At 41.7% G+C, this 20599-nt stretch overlaps 3 protein-coding genes across 9 annotated transcripts in view; 1 reads left to right on the top strand and 2 right to left on the bottom strand.

Moving 5' to 3' along the window:
- Positions 1–5632, bottom strand: part of LOC109519954 (gamma-crystallin B-like) — a 13445-nt gene extending 7813 nt beyond the window's left edge. The window contains exons 1-3 of one of the 3 annotated variants that reach the window (XM_019876837.1): positions 5329–5632; positions 1215–1434; positions 889–1131 (exon numbers count right to left, since the gene is read on the bottom strand). In XM_019876837.1, the coding sequence (XP_019732396.1) occupies positions 889–1131; positions 1215–1223 (252 nt within the window). In that variant the 5' untranslated portion in view covers positions 1224–1434; positions 5329–5632. Of the gene's footprint in view, positions 1–888; positions 1132–1214; positions 1796–5328 lie in introns of those variants that run through there. The other 2 variants (XM_019876838.1, XM_019876835.1) reach the window with 2 other exon arrangements.
- Positions 5633–5734: 102 nt separating this feature from the next.
- Positions 5735–13021, bottom strand: sgo2 (shugoshin 2). 4 transcript variants are annotated; one of them, XM_019876960.1, is made up of 10 exons: positions 12849–13021; positions 12232–12360; positions 11941–12116; positions 11486–11560; positions 10600–10667; positions 10386–10516; positions 7965–8940; positions 7117–7901; positions 6038–6152; positions 5735–5948 (listed from the first exon to the last, which is right to left on the bottom strand). In XM_019876960.1, the coding sequence occupies exons 2-10, from the start codon at positions 12314–12316 to the stop codon at positions 5825–5827; spliced, it is 2535 nt and encodes an 844-aa protein (XP_019732519.1). In that variant the 5' UTR covers positions 12317–12360; positions 12849–13021; the 3' UTR covers positions 5735–5824. The 4 variants fall into 4 exon arrangements, with proteins under 4 accessions (XP_019732519.1, XP_019732521.1, XP_019732517.1 ...); XM_019876962.1 differs by having other exon boundaries at positions 7117–8460; positions 8716–8940; positions 12849–13020; XM_019876958.1 differs by having other exon boundaries at positions 7117–8940.
- A 422-nt stretch (positions 13022–13443) lies between these two features.
- LOC109520002 (1-phosphatidylinositol 3-phosphate 5-kinase-like) lies at positions 13444–19979 on the top strand. 2 transcript variants are annotated; one of them, XM_019876926.1, is made up of 4 exons: positions 13444–13613; positions 17036–17232; positions 19119–19286; positions 19890–19974. In XM_019876926.1, exons 2-4 carry the CDS (start codon positions 17049–17051, stop codon positions 19928–19930), a joined length of 393 nt encoding a protein of 130 aa, XP_019732485.1. In that variant the 5' UTR covers positions 13444–13613; positions 17036–17048; the 3' UTR covers positions 19931–19974. The 2 variants fall into 2 exon arrangements, with proteins under 2 accessions (XP_019732485.1, XP_019732484.1); XM_019876925.1 differs by lacking the exon at positions 13444–13613 and adding an exon at positions 13726–14089 and having other exon boundaries at positions 19890–19979.
- The last annotated feature ends 620 nt before the right edge of the window (positions 19980–20599 follow it).

Below are 20599 nucleotides of genomic sequence, written 5' to 3'. Positions count from 1 at the left end.
GTCCCGATGCCGAGCTGAACCCAGGTCCGTTGGATGATGGCGCTTGCTCGCTCCTCACGGCGTCCGGTGCGCGGCTGGCTCCTTCAGGTAAATTCCACGAGGTCTGGTTGACTTCGGAGGCGCAAAACGCGCGATCAGCCACGGATCGTCCACCGGAGGAAATCAGAGAGTCCAAAAAAAAACCTCAAATCCGTTCGAACAAGCGCATCATCCTGCCGACAACGCCAAGTTTCTGTCAGAGATTTTCTCGGAAAAAGTTAAAGAAATGACTCGGCACACAGGAAAATTGTCTTCAATATCGGCGGGGGGGGGGACTGCAAGCGGATCACACTCTCGAGCTCCCTTCCCGCCAATTTCGACTTTTATTGTAACATACAAGGAAAACACTGCCCCCGACATTTGCATACCGCACCCCCGGTCCGGCCCCTCGGTAGTGATTGGTTACCTGAGTTTAAGCTTTGAACCACCAGTACATTGGCGCCTTTCTGTCTGGTCCACACTGTATCAACATGTTGCAGACTTCGCGGACGACAAATGTCGCCTGGGCGCGACGGGTGTTCTCAACTCGTCTTTTGTTGTTCAACCGCTGTTCCCAAATTATTCATTCCCCTTTTGTGACCGAGTTTCGCCCCCTCCCCTGTGATTGCCCACCTGCATTGACGTGCTAATTGTGGACTTCAACAGCCCTCCGGCCAGGTGGCCGGCGCCTTTGTGCACAGGCATTTGGAAGTGCTGGATACGCGCCCAAACGTTTAGATGTGTCCAAATTAAATGAAACTTTAAACATGATACAATTTTGCTCATAAATTCCTCTAACAATAATATATCTCAAAACTGAGCATTCTTTTTTAGAGGTACAGAGGTCTAGAGATGTGTTAGAGGCCTTACCATAGGGATGAGGCGACACGAGCGCACGCTGTCGTTCATACATGTCGTTCCCATATAGTCAGGGTTGTCGCCTCTGTTCAGGAAACACTGGTTGCCCATGTAGCCAGGACGGTCGTAGAGCATGAACATGCCACTTTCCACGCGGATTGAGCGGCAGCGCTCGAGCATGGCCTGCAGGTCGGTGCAGTCGCCAGTGCACTCGTAGTGGGGGCCTCTGAAGTTCTTGTCCTCGTAGAAGATGATCTGGAGTGAAAAACATATCGAAACAAATTCAAAACAGAATATTATCTGTGGAATGAAATTTAAAAAATAAAAACAAATCGGACCTTCCCCATGTTGGTGGTGTCAATTGGTGGTAGTTTGTTGGCGGAGCACAATGCTTATATACCATGCTTGTTATAGAAACCAAGCCCGCTGTCAGCAGAGATCCCGCAGGAGTCTTCTCTCCTCTCTGGGTGTCATTGTGCCGCTGCCACAAAACAAGCATGACTCCCCGGAAAAGCCAACGTGGCGCTCCTCTTGTTGGTTGTGTCAATAGGATTCATCCTATCACGGTGGAAGGATTGTCATCCATACATGTAAATAGAGCTCGAGAAAAACGGGACACTCAGCAACATTACCGTCAAGGCTGTTGCTCTATGTATGTGGGAATACCTCACATATGATAAACAGAAATGAAAAAATGATGGCCCAACAGCTTTACAAGGCTGAAACTACAGTTCCCTCTTAGTATCTATATGCCACGTATGTACAATAAATAGTGGTACTTTTCTATGAGGGAAAAATTGTTGCAAACAACCAAGGTAAAACTGCAGTAGTCACTTTGTTCAAGAAACAAACTCTTTCTTTTTTAGCCACTCAAAGTCAACTTTGGGTAGGCAAGAAAGAATGAATTCCCGGTAATTTAAAAAAAAAAATTGTTTATTAAACCTTGCTTATCCATGCCGAAGTGTTGTGGGCAGACGGTCAAGGCTTGTCTTCGCAAAGCACAGGATTCAACTATGTTTTTTTAACTTTTTTTTTTTTTTTTTTTTTTTTGTGAAGCTCAATAAAGGCTTGAACTAGATCTAGCTTCAGCTGTTTACTTGGTGAAATGTAAAATTCTATATGTAGGCCTGTTTGTGGATGAAATATTGAAGTGGCCAAAATGCACGTAACATATTTTTCAGACTACAAGGTCCACTTAGTCTATTCATTTTGTCCCAAAAAAACGACAGTGCACCTTATAAAACGGTGAGCCTTCTCTATTAATTCTGGTTGTGCTTACTGACGTCGAATTGATTTTAAGTGGTACACAGCTCTCAAAAATCTATTAAAATGTTTTTTCGAGGTATGAGGTAAATCAACACTTGTTTGTAATGAAAGGCGAAGAGAGGAAGTCGGCTTTTCCGTTGGCCAGTTTAAATTCAAATTCCTTCCTATTTACATTGGCATTCACATTTTTATGATCATTCTCAACCCCATTTAATCGCTAGCAGGTCTCAGTCTGAGAATAAATTCGTGTAGCAGGTACTGTATATGTTTTCAGCATTGTAAATATATTCCTATTCGTACAACCCTACTAATTAGATCTGTCGACACAAAATCCAATCTTAACCCCCATGTAGCTGCACAGCGAACAAAAGCACGCAAGACACGATATTTGGTGTGAACCTAGTGGAATATCGTCAAACCTATACAATAAACATACGGCATAATTACAATCAACTATTTAACATACGATGCTTCACAAAAATAATGCACACCATAATCCAATGCGCTTAATGTATGAAAATGTATTCAAATAGACCCGTTTTTTGATACTGCACCTTCTAATTAGGTGCGAAAAATACAGTTGCGTACTGAGCACACAATGAGCCACTGAATGGTGATCGAACGTGCAGCGAGGAGGTAAAAAGAACAAGAATAAATGAAAAATTTAAGTGGATAAAACTGAAACTATTGAACATCCATCCATCCATTTTCTGAGCCACTTTATTCTCACAAGGGTCGAAGGGGGTGCTGTGGAGCCTATCCCAGCCGTCTTTGGGCAGTAAGCAGGGGGACACCCACAACCGGTTGCCAGCCAGTTGCAGGCCACACAGAGACGAACAACCATCCACGCTCACACTCACACCGAGGGACAATTTAGAGTGTTCAATCAGCCTGCCATGCATGTTTTTGGAATGTGGGAGGAAACCGGAGTACCCGGAGAAAACCCACGGAGCACCGGGGAGAATATGCAAACTCCACACAGGGAGGCTGGAGATGAAATTGAACCCGGTACCTCTGCACTGTGAGGTCGACGCGCTAACCACTGGACCACCGGGCCGCCCAATATTGAACAGTCCATATTAAAAAAAATCAAGAGCATGTCGTTTTCATCTTATTTTTTAATTCATGAAATTTGGATTGGTGGCGCGGTCGGGCCAGGATAAGTGAAGTTCGATTGGCCCAATAGTCACATGGTGGCCCCGGGCCATCGGGCCACCATTAATGTCAAACGCTGCTTATTTCAATTGCCATTTTTGTCATACATCTGTTTCAGAAGTACGTACTGTGTGCTGTCCTATGTGGGAACCCCAGTGGTGCTAACAAAAAATTGTGGCCCCCTCCATCATTTAAGTTACCCGTTTCTGATTTATGGTATCTAAATGTATATAATGACAAACTTGTGTGACTTGATTGAATAAAGACTTGATTAGATGAGCTCATCTAATCAAGATTCTCTGTTACAAAACAGCTGGGCAAATCAATTAACACTATTTTACACAAGAACTTCGACAAGGCATTGGTGGCCTCACAAAAGTGCTTTTCATTTGCAATATGGATGCAGAGGGGTGAACATCCTCTCTTCTGGAGAGTCTCTAAATCTCAAAGAACACCATCAAGTTCCAAGATTTGTTGCTCATCGCGATTTGAAACATTGTTGCTAAAGTGGTACAAAAAGTTACTAAACTGGCAACACTGAGTAGACATAGTCACAAACACTATCTCTGCCTATAGTCATCACTATTTGTTATTGTATTGTATGTTCAATAAACTTCAACTTCAACTATAATGAAAGCCATATGCCCATACCTACCTCTTTACCAATAGTTGATTTTTTTTTTTCTTTATTCAAACAATTTTTGTTATCTCTACTAGTTTCGATGGTATTCTGCCTTTGGGTAATTTGATTAAATTTTGCCAGAGACCTTTTCACATGTAACCTCTTAACGGCCTTCAACTGTGAATAAATGTCTCCTTTAAAGTGTTTTAATAATTTGAAACCTCAGACTAAAAGATGGCAGAAACCCTACATGAGATCTTTGTCCCGTGTTTTGGATCCTGGCTCCTCCTCCAGCCACCAAACAGCAACGCTGATGGCGAGATCATAGTGAGCCTAAAATAGCAACAAAATGGATCAAAGATATGACACTGAGGCGCACGCTGCAATTCTTTTAATCGATTGCTGGACTTCACCGAATCACAGAGAACGGAGAATCGCCTTGTCTTAAAAGTGAGCAAAAATGTCACGTAAGGAATTGACTTGAGTGCGAACTGGAGAATATGCCCCGGTTTGAACTGTGCGTAAATGTATGCGTATCTTCACGGACAAATCCAACCAAATTTGTAAATCCCCATACTTTTTTATGGAAATTATTGTTTGCCCGCTTCATGCACACATCTGTGCGTTCATATTCACTTACACCTGATAAACAAGCTGTCATTCAACAGGCCAGGGGCTGTTGAATGGAAGCCAGCAAATGAGGATGATACCGGCCTGTAGCTTGAGTGCCTTTGCAGAGTGGCGGCGCCATTTGACGGCATTGGTCGGTAGGGAACAATATGCCTGTGTTAATTGTATTTTTTAACCATTTGTTCATTATGAGCAAAAGCAGTTCATTATGAGCAAAAGCAGCTCTTTCCATCGTTCCTCTCGTCAAACCACCTGTCAGAGTGGCGGCGCCATTTGACGGCATTGGTCGGTAGGGAACAATATGCCTGTGTTAATTGTATTTTTTAACCATTTGTTCATTAAAATGAGCAAAAGCAGCTCTTTCCATTGTTCCTCTCGTCAAACCACCTGTTATGGATTACAATTCATTCCAACAAGCGGCAGTAGGCTATGATCACTTTATTGGAGACATGCAGTTGAGTAACTTAAGCCAGTTGGACTCTGCAATGAGCACGTTACTTAAATGTACTTTGTCCTCCTGGCTCGTGCAGGAGCCAAGTGTCCGTCCATACGATTTACAAAACTGTGTTTGGGTTGTTTGGCCTTGGTGATGGTATTCACTAAGGTGCGACTATTTTTATTTTACCAGGTCATCAAGCACTGTGGAGGCTCCTTTTCCCGTAGGGTCAAAAGAATTCTCTCGGAATTTCTGCCCAATATATTCATCACTGGGATGAGGAAAACAAAAGCATTGGCATCTACATTTTATACTTTCTTTCAGTCTGAATGCATATACTCACAAGAGAAATTCAACATTTCTTTTCAGCTGCTTTGACTCCATTTTGGCAGGGAGTCTTTTCTTGTTTTAGGGGTTAACCGACGGAAAGTAGTTGCAGAAAACAGCAAGACACGGACTAAAAGAAAAATGCAAAACAAAGCTGCAGCAAAATAAAACCACAATCACCCATTGCGATGCCGATGGTGAATCAATACAAACAGTACAGTAACCTATGTAAAGCAAATTCACACATTTGTACCCACCAAACAGCTGTGTCCAGCCAGACTGGACAGAATGTGACCTTCACATGGGAAACAATAGGCAATGTCTCAGATGAACCAGCAGCTCTGAATCATTTATGAACAGCCTCCAACCAACACAGACGCGTTGGTTGGAGGCTGTGTTTGACATTTCCAACTTCACGCACAGTCAGTAGAATATGTTTATTAAACATACTGAATGCGCATTAAAGCCAACATAAAACTTAAAAAAAAAATTAAGTAAAGAAGAAGCAAAAATCATTCTTTGCTAATGGGCACTTGCGACGATGACTTGTTTTTCTTCTTCTTCTTCTGACGGCCTTTAAAAACTGGACAGTCTAGGAACATGGTGTCGGTAAATTTATCTCCACGGCGCATTTTGCTGCCCCAAAAAAACAAACAGAAAACGTAAGCCGTTGTTTCGTCTTCTTTTTTTTACGCCAATGGACTTCACGGTGAACAGAGACTCACCTGTGCAGGGATGGCTCCTTGTAACTGACGACGCCCTTGCATCTCCTGCCTCTCCCTTGGTTCTCTTTATCTGGGTTAGCAATGGTGTTGGTCACTGACATTAAGGCTCGACTTGCTGTAACACACAACACCGTTTTCTCAGTCACACACAGCCACTGCTTAACTGCTTTATGTCAAGTAAATATGCCAAGTTTGCAGGGTTGTGGTTTTTCCCTTTGAACTACAGTACTCCTTACACTTCATGACCACAACTGTGGGGAACTACAAAAACCAGAGAAGACATGAGTGGAAATGAGACAAGCAAACAAACAATGGAGGAGGGTCTCCTGTATTAAATTTACGACAAATTCTAGGGAGCGCTCCAGCAAAGCGGAGTGGAGTGGCATACGACAACGTCCAGAGTTTCCATCATTTCTACCTGTGCATCCACAAACGAAAGGGAAATGTCGGTGAACGCGGCTGTGATGAATCTGCTTAAACAATGTACCAACTGCAGCATACCCAGCTGTACTATAAAATATAGTGCAGTACGTTTGTCCTAGTTTTCTCCTTCAGTGCCACTATAGGAACCCACAAAGGGATTCCCAGACCAGCTAAACTATATATAAAATGTAGTGCCAGTGAGGAGCAGTTATCCCCAAGTCTGTCCTCAAAATAGCTTACCAGTGGTGGGACACTGTGAGTTGCTTAGAAGAATTAAAACAGAAGAAAAATGTAACAGTGATTCATTTCAACTTATGTTACATTTCTTAATGCACCAAATATTCCACATTTTGTTTAAAAATCAAGTAGATTGTGTCAAATAGAAAGAAAGTCGTTTTGATTTACCCAAATATTTCAAAAATGGGACATTTTAGAGCTGCAATTTAAATACTATGTTCATTTTTGCTCACAGGTAGCATACCATGAGAATTTAATATCAGCCCATGGCTCGTTCTAACCCACACAAAAAAACAAAAAAAAGTTAACAAAAGGTCGAACATCCTCCAGGAACAGAGTGTGTTTCGGCTCAATGGATCAACTGTACAAAAAAAAAAAAAATCACAGTTTATGTGGCCTAAACTTCATTGTCAACTCACCTGGAGAAGAGACAGGCGTGATCAAGGCAGTCTCCTCCACCACTTGTCGCCCCTTTGAGGCACGTTTTTTAGGACTACAAGTTAAAGAGCCAGGCTCCGTGTCTGCAATTGAGCTGTTCATCCATGGTGGCGTCTCATCAGTGAGCAGGTCACCCAAATGCTGACGAGGTGCTTCACCTTCACCCGCATCCGCAGCCATTTCTTTGGACAACATCGTCATTGTGTTGATAGGAGGCATTTTCGGCTCGGAAACGACAAATGTCTTCCTCAGATTTCTTGCGCTGTTGTCTGGTGGACAGTATTTGGACGTCTTACGGTACCGTTTAGAATTCCTATCCGCCCAGGACTTTGACTTAAGTATGTCTTCACTGTGTGCATAAGGATCATCCAAGAATGCAAACACATTACAGAAAGAGGAGTCAGGGGGATCCGGAAGATAAACCACATCCTCCGCAGGACAAACACCTTTGTCATGGTGTTGTTTTTTGTTGTTCTTGTTCTTTGCATGATCGCTAGAGTCATGATTGAAATGTGATTTTTCCCTGCTGGATCTCCTCGAGACCTCCTTTCTTGCTTTTTTGGGCTTCTGAAACTCATAACCTGCAGCCGAGGATTCCTCCCGTGGCAGTATGTCGTCCCTGTTATCACTGTCAGACAAGTTTACTGGGAGGCTTCCTTGATTCTGAGTGGACTCCCAAGGACGCTTACAGGAGCTTGGCTTTGGTGCAACAGAACCTCCATCTGTGGTTGCGCAGGGCCGCAAGGATTCTTCTACATCGTGGTAGGACTCGTGATCTTTTGACAATAGTTCTGGTTCTTTTCTGATGCGTGCAGGGTGATCCACAGATATAACAAATGTCTTTCTGCACCTTGAGTTGGGATGTCCTTGAGAGGTTGGGGCAGACTCAGCATTTACCTGTGGTTCATATCCACCTGTGGAATGGCTTGGTTCCTCCAACTCTGCAGTTGCAAAACTGTCTGTCCTCTCATTGTGGTCCACCGTGGAGCCTCCAGTCTCTCGGTCATGAGGTGACAACACTGACGTCATACTGATCGAGGACCTCCGTTGACTTTTCTTTGTGTACTTCCTATATGTAATGTTTGACTTTGTTTTTTTCGAGGAATCCTTCTCTATGGGTAACTCCTCGTTTTGGTTGGGTGCAAAGGAAAGGACGTCATCATCCAAGGCAGGACAGACAAAATCAGCAGAATCCAATGTTGACTTGGTGCTTTTTCCCTTTTGATGGCCGCCAACTCTGGATTTCACCCTTTTGGGAATACGCGATGTGAGCTTACTTTGAGACTCCGCTTTAGGATGCTTGTCCAAACTTTCTGGTGCCTGGTGTTTTGTGTGCGAGGCAGTGTCACTAAGCTCAGGCGGTGTGACTTTCACACTCGAATTTGCCTCATCCAAAACTTGTGAACTGTCTGTTGGCCTTGAAGCGACAACATTACGTTGTTTTTTCTTCTTGCATTTCGGTTTCTGGAGTGTTTTTTCCTCCGCAGAACGATGAATGACAATTTCCGAAGCATTACTTTGAGTCATCTCCATGGTTGTATTGAAGACCACGGTATGCTCTGGCACAACTTCCATAAGATCACAAGGAGCGTTGACTCCAGCAGAGGGAGACGGTGTTTCAGTACTAGTCAAAGCTGAAGATGTTGGGTTGCTCAGTCGACACGGCAAAGAGTTGCGGTCGAAACCAGACCGAGAGAACCTAGCTGACAGCCTATTCACTTCCTCCCTTAAGTTGTTGGACTGGTGCGCTGACTCCATCTGGAGTGTCTGCTGGTTTGAATCCCTTTTCCCGTCATCTGTTTTTGCTGTGGAGTCGTGGAAAGGAACACAAATCAATGCCTCAGTGACCTAACAGAGCAGCTACAAACACATGCTTTCAGGATAGGCAAAAGTATTGGAACACTCTCCCTACCAGTTAAAGAAAATAAACATGCCCACCTAAGTTTCCAGGATGTTTTAGTTTTTGATATTTGTAGCCCTGGAACCAGAAATTTCTCATCAGCTAAGTTCGATATTGCAGACACTACCTCAAAGGTTCTTGAACATCAAGAAAGTACGACCTTAATCATGAGATACCTAAAGTTCCGAGTTCCAGGGTAAATTCCCCTTGCTCGAAATTAGCCTTGTGTGAACCACTACACTAACAACAGTGAAGTTAATTCCAAAGGCTATGATGGTCTTGCGGTCACGGCTGTAGTCAAGTAAAGCAATGGGTCACAGATTTTTGGGGGTCCTGGACAGTCTGCATAGTTTTGATCGCCCCTATACAGCAACGGATAGGTTTCACAGGAAAAAAAAATGTGGGGGTTCTATTCAAGATTAATCAGATCCCAAACATCGTAATTAACAATCGTATCGGAATGAATTTACTGTCTTGTACTCTGCACCACTATTTTAGACTACAGTAAAACTCCTCTACAACTAAACCTACATGTGCAAAAATACCCCCTAGTGTGAAGAAATCTTCATTCATTCAAGCCATTCCCTCTTTCCGCTTCACCCTACAATGAAAAGTCCCCCTGTTGCATAATACGAAATCCTTTTCTCCACCCTCGCTTCACAATGAGGTTCAGTACAACGAAAACAAGCCTACCGCAAAAGTCTAATCCAACCTCACCCTGCCATAGCCAATGCTACTGCTTAGCTAGGAAACGACTACAGCAACCACCACACCGGCTTGCACAGTAGTAGTACAGGAAGTGTTTGTTATTGTTAGCACGTGATTAGAAATTTCACTAGTGTTAAACAAAATCAAATAAGTGTATGCTCATACTTACGCACTATTGGAATAAAAATAAAGAGTACACATGTACTTTGTGTGTGTGTGTGTGTGTGTGTGTGTGTGTGTGTGTGTGTGTGTGTGTGTGTGATAAAATTTGTGATAGTGAAAAGTCCCCTGTTATGAAAATTTCTGGCTGCAAACATGATTTCATTGTAGAGGAGTTCTACTGTACTACAGTATTAAGAATAGTTGAGTCCCTCTATTGGTTGAAATCAAGTATTGCACTCAGGTTTGCCGTATGGATAATTCAAGACACTAACAATTCGATACAATTGATAGAATTGATTAATGGATTAAACCATCTCTACTATGCTAGAACAGACAAGCAAGAGAGTGTAACTGTGCAGCGTGTTCTCACAAGATGAAGAATTACGTAAGAGACAGGATGGAAAAAGGTGTTCAGTCCAATCTCTGATGATTTGATTCATTGATTGATGAAGAGGTGTCCCAACAATTCTGCCCACGTACCGTTGCCAGTAGACACATTTCTGCTCAGAGTGGGTAAGACAGCAGGCATGTTGTTTTCAGGACTGCCCGGTTGCATTTCTGGACTGAGTTCCGCTGAATCCTTTGAAACTTCTGGAGGATCTGGTGCCACACTTTGAAGGTTGTCACAACAATCAGTTAGAGTGAAGTTAAATATTATAAAGGATGACAGATTATAATGAAAAATCAACCTCACTTTTCAATTGAAGGATTGTCAGAATCAGTTGGGAGGACATTGTCGTCCTCTGATGCTTCAAAGAGAGCCTGGGAGATCAAAAAAGACATTCGCTTAAGATTACCAAAAATGTACATCAAGAGCTCAAAACATACATAGTATTCCGTATTAAGTCCCTTTAGAAGAGGGCTGTCAAACTTGTTATCATTGTGAGCCACCTCATCATCATGGGTGACCTTAGGGTGAGGGGGATGAGGTTTAGGATGGGTGCTAGCTCATTTTGCATGAGACTGGGCCGCCTGCTAACAACTAGCTAATTTCAGCAAGACAAAAACATACGCTATGTAAAATGCGTCAAAACCATACCATAGCCATGTCAATAGGACACCTCGGAACTGCATGCACCAAATGCAGATGTCTCCTTTAACTTTGTAAAATAACTTGTATTGAACCACTTCTTGGTAAATGAAAACAAATATGATCACGACTCACAAAAAAAAAAAAAACAAAAACAAAAACATACGGATACTTTAATATTTGTTTAAAACCCAGACTCCCAAAAATCCCCAATATTACCTCCTCTTAAAGCTTAGACCCCAAGGGCCACAGTACCGAATGCACAAATATTGGGCAAGACGTCAAAACCTGACAGTCTTGTCCCACGCCCTGATTTTAAGCCGTTATATTTAAACATTCGGGTGGCTTTTTTGTTTGTTTTCTCACAGTAGAATTAGGCTCTTTTAAGCTGTTCTGAAGGTCACTGTGAAGACAGCCATGAATCAATACCCTATCAATCTCACGTAAGTTTTCACACACACACACACACACACACACACACACACACACACACACACACACACACACACCACAAAATACCAACAAAAAACATTTCAAGATTTCTACTTACGCTGTCAGGGAATAATTCAGCTACCATGTTCATGTGTTGGAGAGTACTGTGATAAAGGTTTTTCAAGATGAGGAGCTGTAAAAGAACGACTTAATTGTGAGCTTGTTTGCACATCTTAAATTGAATGCTTCAAAAAGGTAACTGCTTTCGTACACGATGTCACACAAGTAATCAGCTTCGTATGTCTCCTGTGAAGACAGCACTGAAAAATACTAATGATGGCAGAGAGATAAGTGCAATAATGAACTATAGGAACAGAAAGGGAACTCTCTGACTCGAGTCAGCTGTAGAGATAGACAATTAAAACGATTTAAATCCATCTATGAGTGCATCCAAGCAAACAGAGGGCACAAAAACTACTGATCCTCAATTCTAATTCTCATGAGAAATTCCGCAAAAGTATTAATCAGCCAGTGAGCTGAAATCTGCACATGGGATGAAATAAATAATCTCACCAGTTTCCTGTACTTGTGCTTCGTGGTGGCCAAATCAAAGCATGCAGACTGTGCTTCCCTTCTCAGGTGCAGGTTCTCTGTCTGTAGTAGCATGGACTTCTGCTTCTCGGCCTGTACGGCGAGAGCTAGGGCCTTGTTGTTGGTCTTCAATGAGACCTTGAAGAAGGAGGAGGTGTCTGGTATGGCAGAACATTGAGAGAGAAGGGGGACAAAATAAATAATTAAATAAAAAGATTAACATTTAGCAGACGTAATCTTATAAATGTCATTCAAGAAATCAGAGAGACTCACTGTGCATTTTATTTTTTATCCTGGATGCTGAAGCAAATTCCTTCTTGGAAGCCTTGGTAGGCTTCATTGTTTTTAATTGCATCATAATTGGAGAAAAATCACGTTGTTTTACACTGAGAAATGCAGTCACTTGAAAGACAAAAAAAAACAATTTAAATAAAATAGTACACTCAGAGAGTTACCCACGCAGCTTGCAGGTCAAATTTGCTGGTTTTAGTCTTAAGGTTATTGTTATTGGTCTGAAGGTTCAGCTGTCTGGTAAAGTGTCTTTTTAAAAAAAAACTCATCAACAAGTGGATATTTACATATACAGAAATGTATTTGGTGTATTTGTAAATTAACATACACGTTAAAATTTTATAAATCCATCAGTGTATCTGGATGTACATTACAATTACATCACTGTATCTGGGTAGCTAAATTGCAAACAAAAAACAAAAACGTCGGTGCTCGTACAGTACATTGGGTTAAAGCTGAACATTTAAGTACACTTACATGTACCGTATATTTAAATGTATAGTGATATAATCTGATTGTTAGTCAGACGACGGTGCCGTTAGCATTTGCCATCAACATTTTTTGTTGTTGTTTTAGCGATTCTGAATTCTTTAACTCACGCAAATGGAGTCACACGGCATGCGACTTTGTCGAGTAGATCCTTTTCAATTTCACGCAAGAAACGAAAACAGAAACTCAACTGAAACAATTACATTGGAGAACATTTCGAAAACAACAACCGCTTCCATTTTTGAACACTAACAAACTTCGCCGTACTTCCGCTTAGAGTCCGCGAGCAACCAATCAGAAACTACTACAGTTGGTTACTTAAGCTGATTCCCAGGGTTTGTCTGGTAGGCAGATGCTTTGGTAGGCAGATGCTGGTCTCCCGTTTTATGTCACTTTAACCAGTTCACTTCTACGGATTAATGAATGTAGAAAATACTTTTAACAACACCCTAACTATGATGCAATGTACAGCATATACTTGACTCCAAAGTATGTCTAAATCACTGATGGGAGATGACAACGTAGTTAAGATTCATATAGCTACACATCATGAGTGAATGCTGCAGCTTGTGGTTTATCCACTTCACCTTGTGGATTCATTGCACAATGCTGCTTATATACTTATGTCAACAATGGTTCACTGTATGAAATCAATTCAAAACAACCGTATCCAATCGACTTCTCAATTGTGCTGGCTCGACTTGTAATGTCTACCCATCTATTTACCTCTCAGTAGTTAAGTGGGACGTGAAGTAAGTCTGAAAGCCACTGATCTGTGTGTTGAGGACGGCCAAAATGCTCAATGAAATGGAATTTTTGGATGCCTGGCTCGTTTGAGGTCTTCAACCAACGATGTCGAACCTCTAAGTGAATGGGTAAGTCGAAGGCAGGTTCAGAATGTGGCAAAAAAAAGGTTGCGGGAAACCGGCTGGTTAGCATAGGAGGCTAACGTGAGCTAGCATGTACCAACTTGACATTTGCGCTGTGGGAGAAGCTAAAGACGTGATTTCAATGATTACAAAAATGAGCATTTTTGTGGCACGTAAATTGCGCCGATTGGTAGCATTTCCTGAAAATAGCACGGAAGGAAGTTTCTTTGCCATCGCGTTAATGTCCCGAACAAGACACGGGGACTCTATTTGACATGTATGTTAATATTTGGCTGGGTCTCAAGTTCCAGCTGAGGCGTCAAACATCCACTTAGTACAGTACTCCATAACGTCAGTCACGCTGCGGCCTGTTATGGTCACATGACAAGGCGGATAACGTGATGCGAGCACTTCTGCAATTTTGTCGACATTTGATGATCGCAAATGGCTTGACGTATAATGTTCGGACAGTTCTTCAAAGAGTAAGTTAAACAGATGTTTGGGTTGAGTTATGTCACATTTGTACTTTAAGGTTACGTGGGAGAAAATTGATAAGTACAGTAATAGAAATGTAACGCTTATAAAGCCCAACTAATCGATTGTCCCTTAGTAGTAAGCGTCAACGTGAGGGTGAATTTCTATTCAACTGCATTATCACCGAGTTATTGTGTAGTTTTCAAGGGTGTGTGCCACTTTAGAGACGTTCAGTTGTCATGGTATACGTAGAAGATGCCGTTTTTGTTGTCAAATATGGTGTATAACAACAGACTGTGGTCACTTTTAGTTTGTAGTAGTCACTTGTTCTCAGCTGCAAATCGCTTGTTTTGTATCTCACTACATCATGTAGTAAATGTTTGTGCAGCTCTGTAATGCCATGTTTGCTGTGTTTGAAGTTCAAGGAACTCTTAAACCACTGTACTGAACAATGTAATCAAATAGACAATTCACTGAGGTTCTCTCGGGGAATTACAAAGTCCCCTTGTTACTTTGGTATTTCGGTTATTGCGGAGTCACTCTACTGCAGATTTTCATGTGTGACCGTAATTTCATCGTTTGCAATTTTACCTCGCAAAATTGCAGCTTTTCTTGCTATTTTTCCTCCTTCTAAGTCAGGACCAGTTAAGACATTTCCATTCATTTTATAGTTTTTATTTTATTCATATTTATTTATTTTTAAGGGGAATTTGTTTTACAAAAACCAAAACCATGAACATTAGGGTCGCGTTTGGAAATTCACTCGCAACACCCGTGCACTACCCTGAGAGTGTTTTTTTCGGTGATGCAGATCACTCTCCCCTCCAGGGGTCACCAACGCGGTGCTCTGTTCTAAAAATAGCTCACCAATGATGGGACATTGTGATTTTCTTCGAATGTTGTAGAAGTGATTTTTGAAAATATAAACACAGTGGCAGAGATTTATAGAAATAAAGTGGTGCATCTATTTATCTATTTACTTGTTCTTGTGAGAAATCCATGCATACATCTGATCTGCTTATCCTCACAAGGGTTGTGGACATACCGGAGCCTATCCCAGCTGCCTTCGGACAGCAGGCTTTGCACACCCTGAACTGGATGCCAGCCTGTCGCAAAGGCACACAAAGTCGAACAACCATTCGCACTTAGTATCGCACCTAGGGACAGTTTAGAGTGTTCAATAAACCCTACCATGCATGTTTTTGGTATGAGGGAGGAAACCGGAGTACCCACGCAGGCACAAGGAGAACCTTCAAACTCCACACAGAACGGCCGGGGCCGGTTTCAAACAAACGACCTCTGCATTGTGAGGTGGACGTGCTAACCAGTCTACCAACGTGCTCATTAACTCATTCAATTCCAGCCATTTTCACTGGAGCAAACCACTCAATCCCAGCTGTTTTACTGGATTTTGACTGATTTGCAAGGCTCAGAGATGTTCTATTGCAATTGCATCTATTGCAGATGTGTTCTATTGCAATATACACATGCAGTCTACCAAAGGAAAGATGAGACTCTCTTCTTTCAGCTGAAAAAAAAGTTTGGTTCTATCTTTTTCTGTTCTTTAGCAATTTGGCACCACTATTTTTTGCTTTTGTGACATCTCAAAACATCTAAATAAGACGTTCCTTATACAAAACAACATTAACAACACAAAAAGGCTTTTTTGTAGCAAAGATATTTATCTGCACTCTATTGAACTGATGAAATGAACTATGAACAGAAGTGAAACAATGAGTTCAGTGAGTGTGTGCACATGTATGTTTGCATGTGGAAGCACGTGTGTGTTTCCCCTCCATTGTGCAATTTCGTGCATGTGTCTGTCCCCCCTCACCCTGCAATTTATGCATATATATATATATAAAATTGTGCGTGATACAAAATAAAGCAATTTCCCTGATACAAGGGTAAATGTCTTACACCGCATTCTGGTTTCACTTTGCTTGCTTTTGCGAAGGCACTTTCGCCATGGTATGGCGTTTGCATGAGGCAGATGATGTTCATGCATGGCACCTCTTTTGATAGCTGTTTCTTACTTTTTGGCGGAGAAAAGCACCTTGCTGCTGACAAAAACTCCTCCACCCTATCCAGAGTGGAAGATATTCTTCCCCAAAAGCAATGCTCTCGAGGTAATTGTTTTCATTTCTCCATTGCTACTGGTTCGAATGCACTCTCTACTAACTACACGCTACTTCACCCAACTCATCTCAACTAGACAACTCCGCCCATGCATCCCTCCCCCGTCTACTTCTACTTGTTCTACAGCATGATACTGGCTCTTCCCTCGACACACGCTGCCACCTGCTGGACAGATTTAAATGCTTTACAATGCAGACAAGCCTGATCCGTTGTCAGACACTATGGCGCAATTAAAACAGGAAAAAAAGGGAAATGACATATAAATACATCATGGGTAGGCGGCCATAACGGGTTTTCAAGGCGTATTTATACGTAATGGGGATTGAATGATTTAACATAAACAGTGGAGCAGCAGATCCTGTGGTTAGCACGTCAACCTCACAGTGCAGAGGTACCGGGTTTGATTCCAGCTCCGGCCTTCCTGTGTTGAGTTTGCATGTTCTCCCCAGGCCTGCGTGGGTTTTCTCCGGGTACTCCGGTTTCCTCCCACATTCTAAAAACATGCATGGCAGGCTGATTGAACACTCTAAATTGCCCCTACGTGTGAGTGTGAGCGCAAATGGTTGTTAGTCTATGTATGCCCTGCGATTGACTGGCAACCAATGCAGGGTGTACTCCGCCTGCTGCCCGAAGACAGCTGGGATAGGCTGCAGCACGCCCGCAACCCTTGTGAGGATAAGCGGATTAGAAAATGGATGAATGGATGGACATAAACAGTGTCTCCCCATAAATTATCATTAATGATTGATAATAACATTTGAGCAAATGTTTTATTCAAAAACTGTCTAATCAAACTGTCCCATCCACCCTAAAAGGAGACTACAGGAGATGGCATCCGGGGACAAGTTCGTGCCGTCGTCATCATCGAACTGGAGCGTCGAGCCGCCGGTCATCTCGCCCACCAGCCCTTCCCACCTAACGCACTTCAAGCCACTCACGCCGGAGCAGGATGAGCCGCCGCTGCGATCGGCGTACAGTTCCTTTGTCAACTTGTTTCGCTTCAACAACAGAGGTTAGTGAGCACATATCTCGGCCCCACCATCTGCACTTTGTGCTCCATGACAGATATTGCTTGATGCATAGCTAAATTGTACTAAGTGCAACAGTAAGGAATACTAATTGCAAACCTGTACCATACATCTAATACATATTTTAAGATTTTAATGTGTACCTGGCCTTAGTGTTCGTGCGATCAAGCCTCTGTGTTATCGAACCACTTGGGCCAATTGGTTCAGAAAGGATGAATCTCGCGAAGCTTCATGTGCACACGAAACCACCTGCTTGCTAGGTTTATAATCACAGGCAGCTCTTAAACCAGTGTTTCCCAACCAAGGGTACACGTACCCCTAGCGGTATGTGCGCATATTGCTCGGGGTATATCGACAGATTTAATGCCGTAACTCATTCTTTCAATTTGGACCTGTGGCACCGCCCCAACAAAAATCACAACAGCTGCGTGTTAACTCGGGTGTCTCATTAAAGTTCGCATGGCTGATGAAAAGAAAGTGAAATTGCTATTGTGGTTCTGAACCTTATTCTCGTTCAGTATTTTGTTCCTGATAAAGTTTAAATTTCTTTAAAATACAAGGCAATGCATTTATTTTTGTGGTTAATTTGCATTCAAAGGAACAATGGCTAATAATTACAATTTCAAATTAATAATACAAAATAAAATGTGTTTCATCGAATAATCAGTTGTGTCACGTTTTTCTTTTGGAGAATCAGAAAAATGTCTGAGTGAGGGGTCTGATGGTATGACAAAAATGTTTGGGGGGTACACAAGCCAAAAAATGTTTTGAACCACTGTCTTTCATCAATGTGTGATGCCTGTATTTTTTTTCCCCCTATTGTTGTAATTGTTTTTGTTATGCAAGACAAAGAACCGTTGCTAACACCTGAAAATCGAGGGGGGGTTAATATTTTTAAATCTCTTTTTAAATTCGACTCAGTGTGTTCCACATTACTGTAAATCTCAATTAGCCTCATGCATCTGTGTGTGTTATTGGAAGCCTCGTGCAACCGCTCTCAGTCTTGTGAGGTCATGTGGCAGGTCTCGTGACAAAACACCCCCACACTCACCATCCTTGTGATTTATTACTCTGTTATTGTCAGTGATGCCGGTAACGCTTTAGAAAACAAAGCATTACTTTGTGTACTTTTGTTTTCCCCCCTGTAACGACGAATGTAACGTGTTACTTCTCATTGATGTAATCTGACAACAATTACTTTGCAAGGTTACAAATAGGTTACTGAATAGCAATTAATGATGTTGCCATGTGGCTCACAGAACTCTCGCTGTCAATTATCATTCGCTGTGAAATGGTCATGCAATTAACATGCTCTTGGGTATAGCGGAAAGTAACATTTGTCAACACTTGAAAAGGAATCACATATTTTTCAATTATGGTGTTCCCTTTTGCGTGAATGTGAAATACTATGAAATACTTGACACAAAATATTGATTATTGGATATTTACAGAGTCAAAGCCCCCTGCCCCCAAAATCTGTAAAAAATAGTCTTAAAAGTGAAACACATTCAAAGAATTAACACTACAAGTGTTTTTTGCTTTTTCCCTGGTTCGTTTTGTGTTTCTTGCAATGCTACCACAGAAAGGTACCAGTCACAGTTAGGAAAAGGGTGACGATAACCGTAGAACTAGAAATGGAACACACGGTAGCATGACCTCAAGCATAAATCCAATTAATATCAGAAGTGTCTTCGATAACTACCGTGAGTCACATCCTTGTTTTTATTTGTGGAAAAAAAAGATCTTTCAATTTTCACAGTATTTTTCTTTACGTCATTCAGATGACTTTAAAATGTTTTCCCTTACTCGTAAAGGAAGTAGAATATTATTTGTAGTCTCAACTGTATTTGTGGCACTTGTGTTTTCACAGAGGATGGCCGACCTGCCACCACGGTCTCTGAAAAACTGGACGAACCGCCCCCTTCCCCACAGTCGGAAAGTCGGAGCTGGTCATCCAGCCCTTCCCACTCCAGCTATGGCTCACGCACGCAGCGAAAATCACACTCCGAACACTTCAGACGCACCTCCACCGCCTCTGGTAAAACACACAAAAAACGTAGATGGTGTTAATAATGCTTGAATGAATGAAATTGGTCACGTTGGGGTGTTTTATTTCACTATTTTTAATTCACTGCGTTTAAATGTGCTCACTCGAAACAACTACGATACTGCTTCGTAATCAATCTTTACAACTTGTTGCAAGCGTAGATGTGCATATGTAGACTAGACTCGCTGGAATCGATTACAACTTTCTAACATTTGATACCCTCCATGATCTGCTGCGGGAAACTCTTATTTTATTTTACACAAATGAAAGCTGGTAAGTAAGTGGATGGACTTATTTACAGCTGTTGAACCAGAATAGCTTTCGCAAAAAAAAAACCCCGCCTACTTGAATCACTGGCGATGTTCATGTGTTTGTTTTAATAAATATATTGGTCCATCTTCTGATCGGAACGATAATTTTTTTCCTCAAACCTACTGATCGCTGAACTTTAATATCAATATGTTCCAAAAGCTGTCAAACTTAACATTTATTTTTCATAAAATGTGTCATTTGGTGTCATGTATTTGTGTTAAATATAAGTGACAGTTGTATGACAGGCTGTAACATGGGATCTCATGTCTTTTCTGATTCCAGTGGATTGGCCAGGTGAGGGCTGTTGTGTACACTTTGCTTGACTGTAACAATTTTACACACACACGCACACACACAGGGTTCTATTTGTGCATGCAAGTGTGTGTGTGTGATATCTGCATTTGTATCACAATCTACTAGAGTTTGGTTTGTTCACTAACCTGCTACTCATGTTCAGGGTTGCTTCCATTTCTTGAAAAGTGCTTCATTTTTCAAGGTTCGAACAGGGCTTGAAAATGTTCAATGCAGTAAATATACTGCATTTCCTGAGTTATTGGCCGGCTTTGGACCTCCAATGCGAAACACAATCCGTTGCACTGGTTGACTTTTAAGAGCAATTTTGACAATTTGAAGGAATGTGAACTTAATTTGTAGCATGCTTAAACCAACACAATAATAAAAAGTAGGACGTCCTGATTTCCGATCACGTCATCAATTTTTTTTTCAGTTGAGTATTGGTATTGGGTGAACTTAAAGGAACCTTGAATAATACGAATGAATAAATTATTGAAGCTAAAGTTTGGATTTTTTGCTTCAATGTGCTGGTTTGTTTTTTTTCTGGTTTGGTTTTGTTTAGTTTTTGGATAACATTACTAATTTGCATTTATAAAGATAACATGACTTATTCGTAAGCAAATTTTTCATACATTTAAAATATATTTTGTGTGTGTGTGTGTGTGTGTGTGTGTGTGTGTGTGTGTGTGTGTGTGTGT

This window comes from Hippocampus comes, unplaced genomic scaffold, assembly GCF_001891065.2.
Source record: "Hippocampus comes isolate QL1 unplaced genomic scaffold, H_comes_QL1_v1.1 scaffold110, whole genome shotgun sequence".
NCBI lineage: Eukaryota > Metazoa > Chordata > Actinopteri > Syngnathiformes > Syngnathidae > Hippocampus > Hippocampus comes.
The sequence above is the reverse complement of the archived record's forward strand: the minus strand, read 5'-3'. Positions and strand labels throughout refer to the sequence as shown.

What these genes read in the sequence shown, in the direction of transcription:
- sgo2 (XM_019876958.1), bottom strand. Translation starts at nt 12,316, where the DNA reads ATGATGCAATTAAAAACAATGAAGCCTACCAAGGCTTCCAAGAAGGAA. An exon ending in CTGAATTATTCCCTGACAGC is followed by an intron (nt 10,668 to 11,485) that starts GTAAGTAGAAAT and finishes TTGATCTCCCAG; the next exon opens with GCTCTCTTTGAAGCATCAGA. An exon ending in GACAATCCTTCAATTGAAAA is followed by an intron (nt 10,517 to 10,599) that starts GTGAGGTTGATT and finishes CAACCTTCAAAG; the next exon opens with TGTGGCACCAGATCCTCCAG.
- LOC109520002 (XM_019876925.1), top strand. Translation starts at nt 14,067, where the DNA reads ATGTTCGGACAGTTCTTCAAAGA. An exon ending in GTTTCGCTTCAACAACAGAG is followed by an intron (nt 17,233 to 19,118) that starts GTTAGTGAGCAC and finishes GTGTTTTCACAG; the next exon opens with AGGATGGCCGACCTGCCACC. An exon ending in ACGCACCTCCACCGCCTCTG is followed by an intron (nt 19,287 to 19,889) that starts GTAAAACACACA and finishes TTCTGATTCCAG; the next exon opens with TGGATTGGCCAGGTGAGGGC.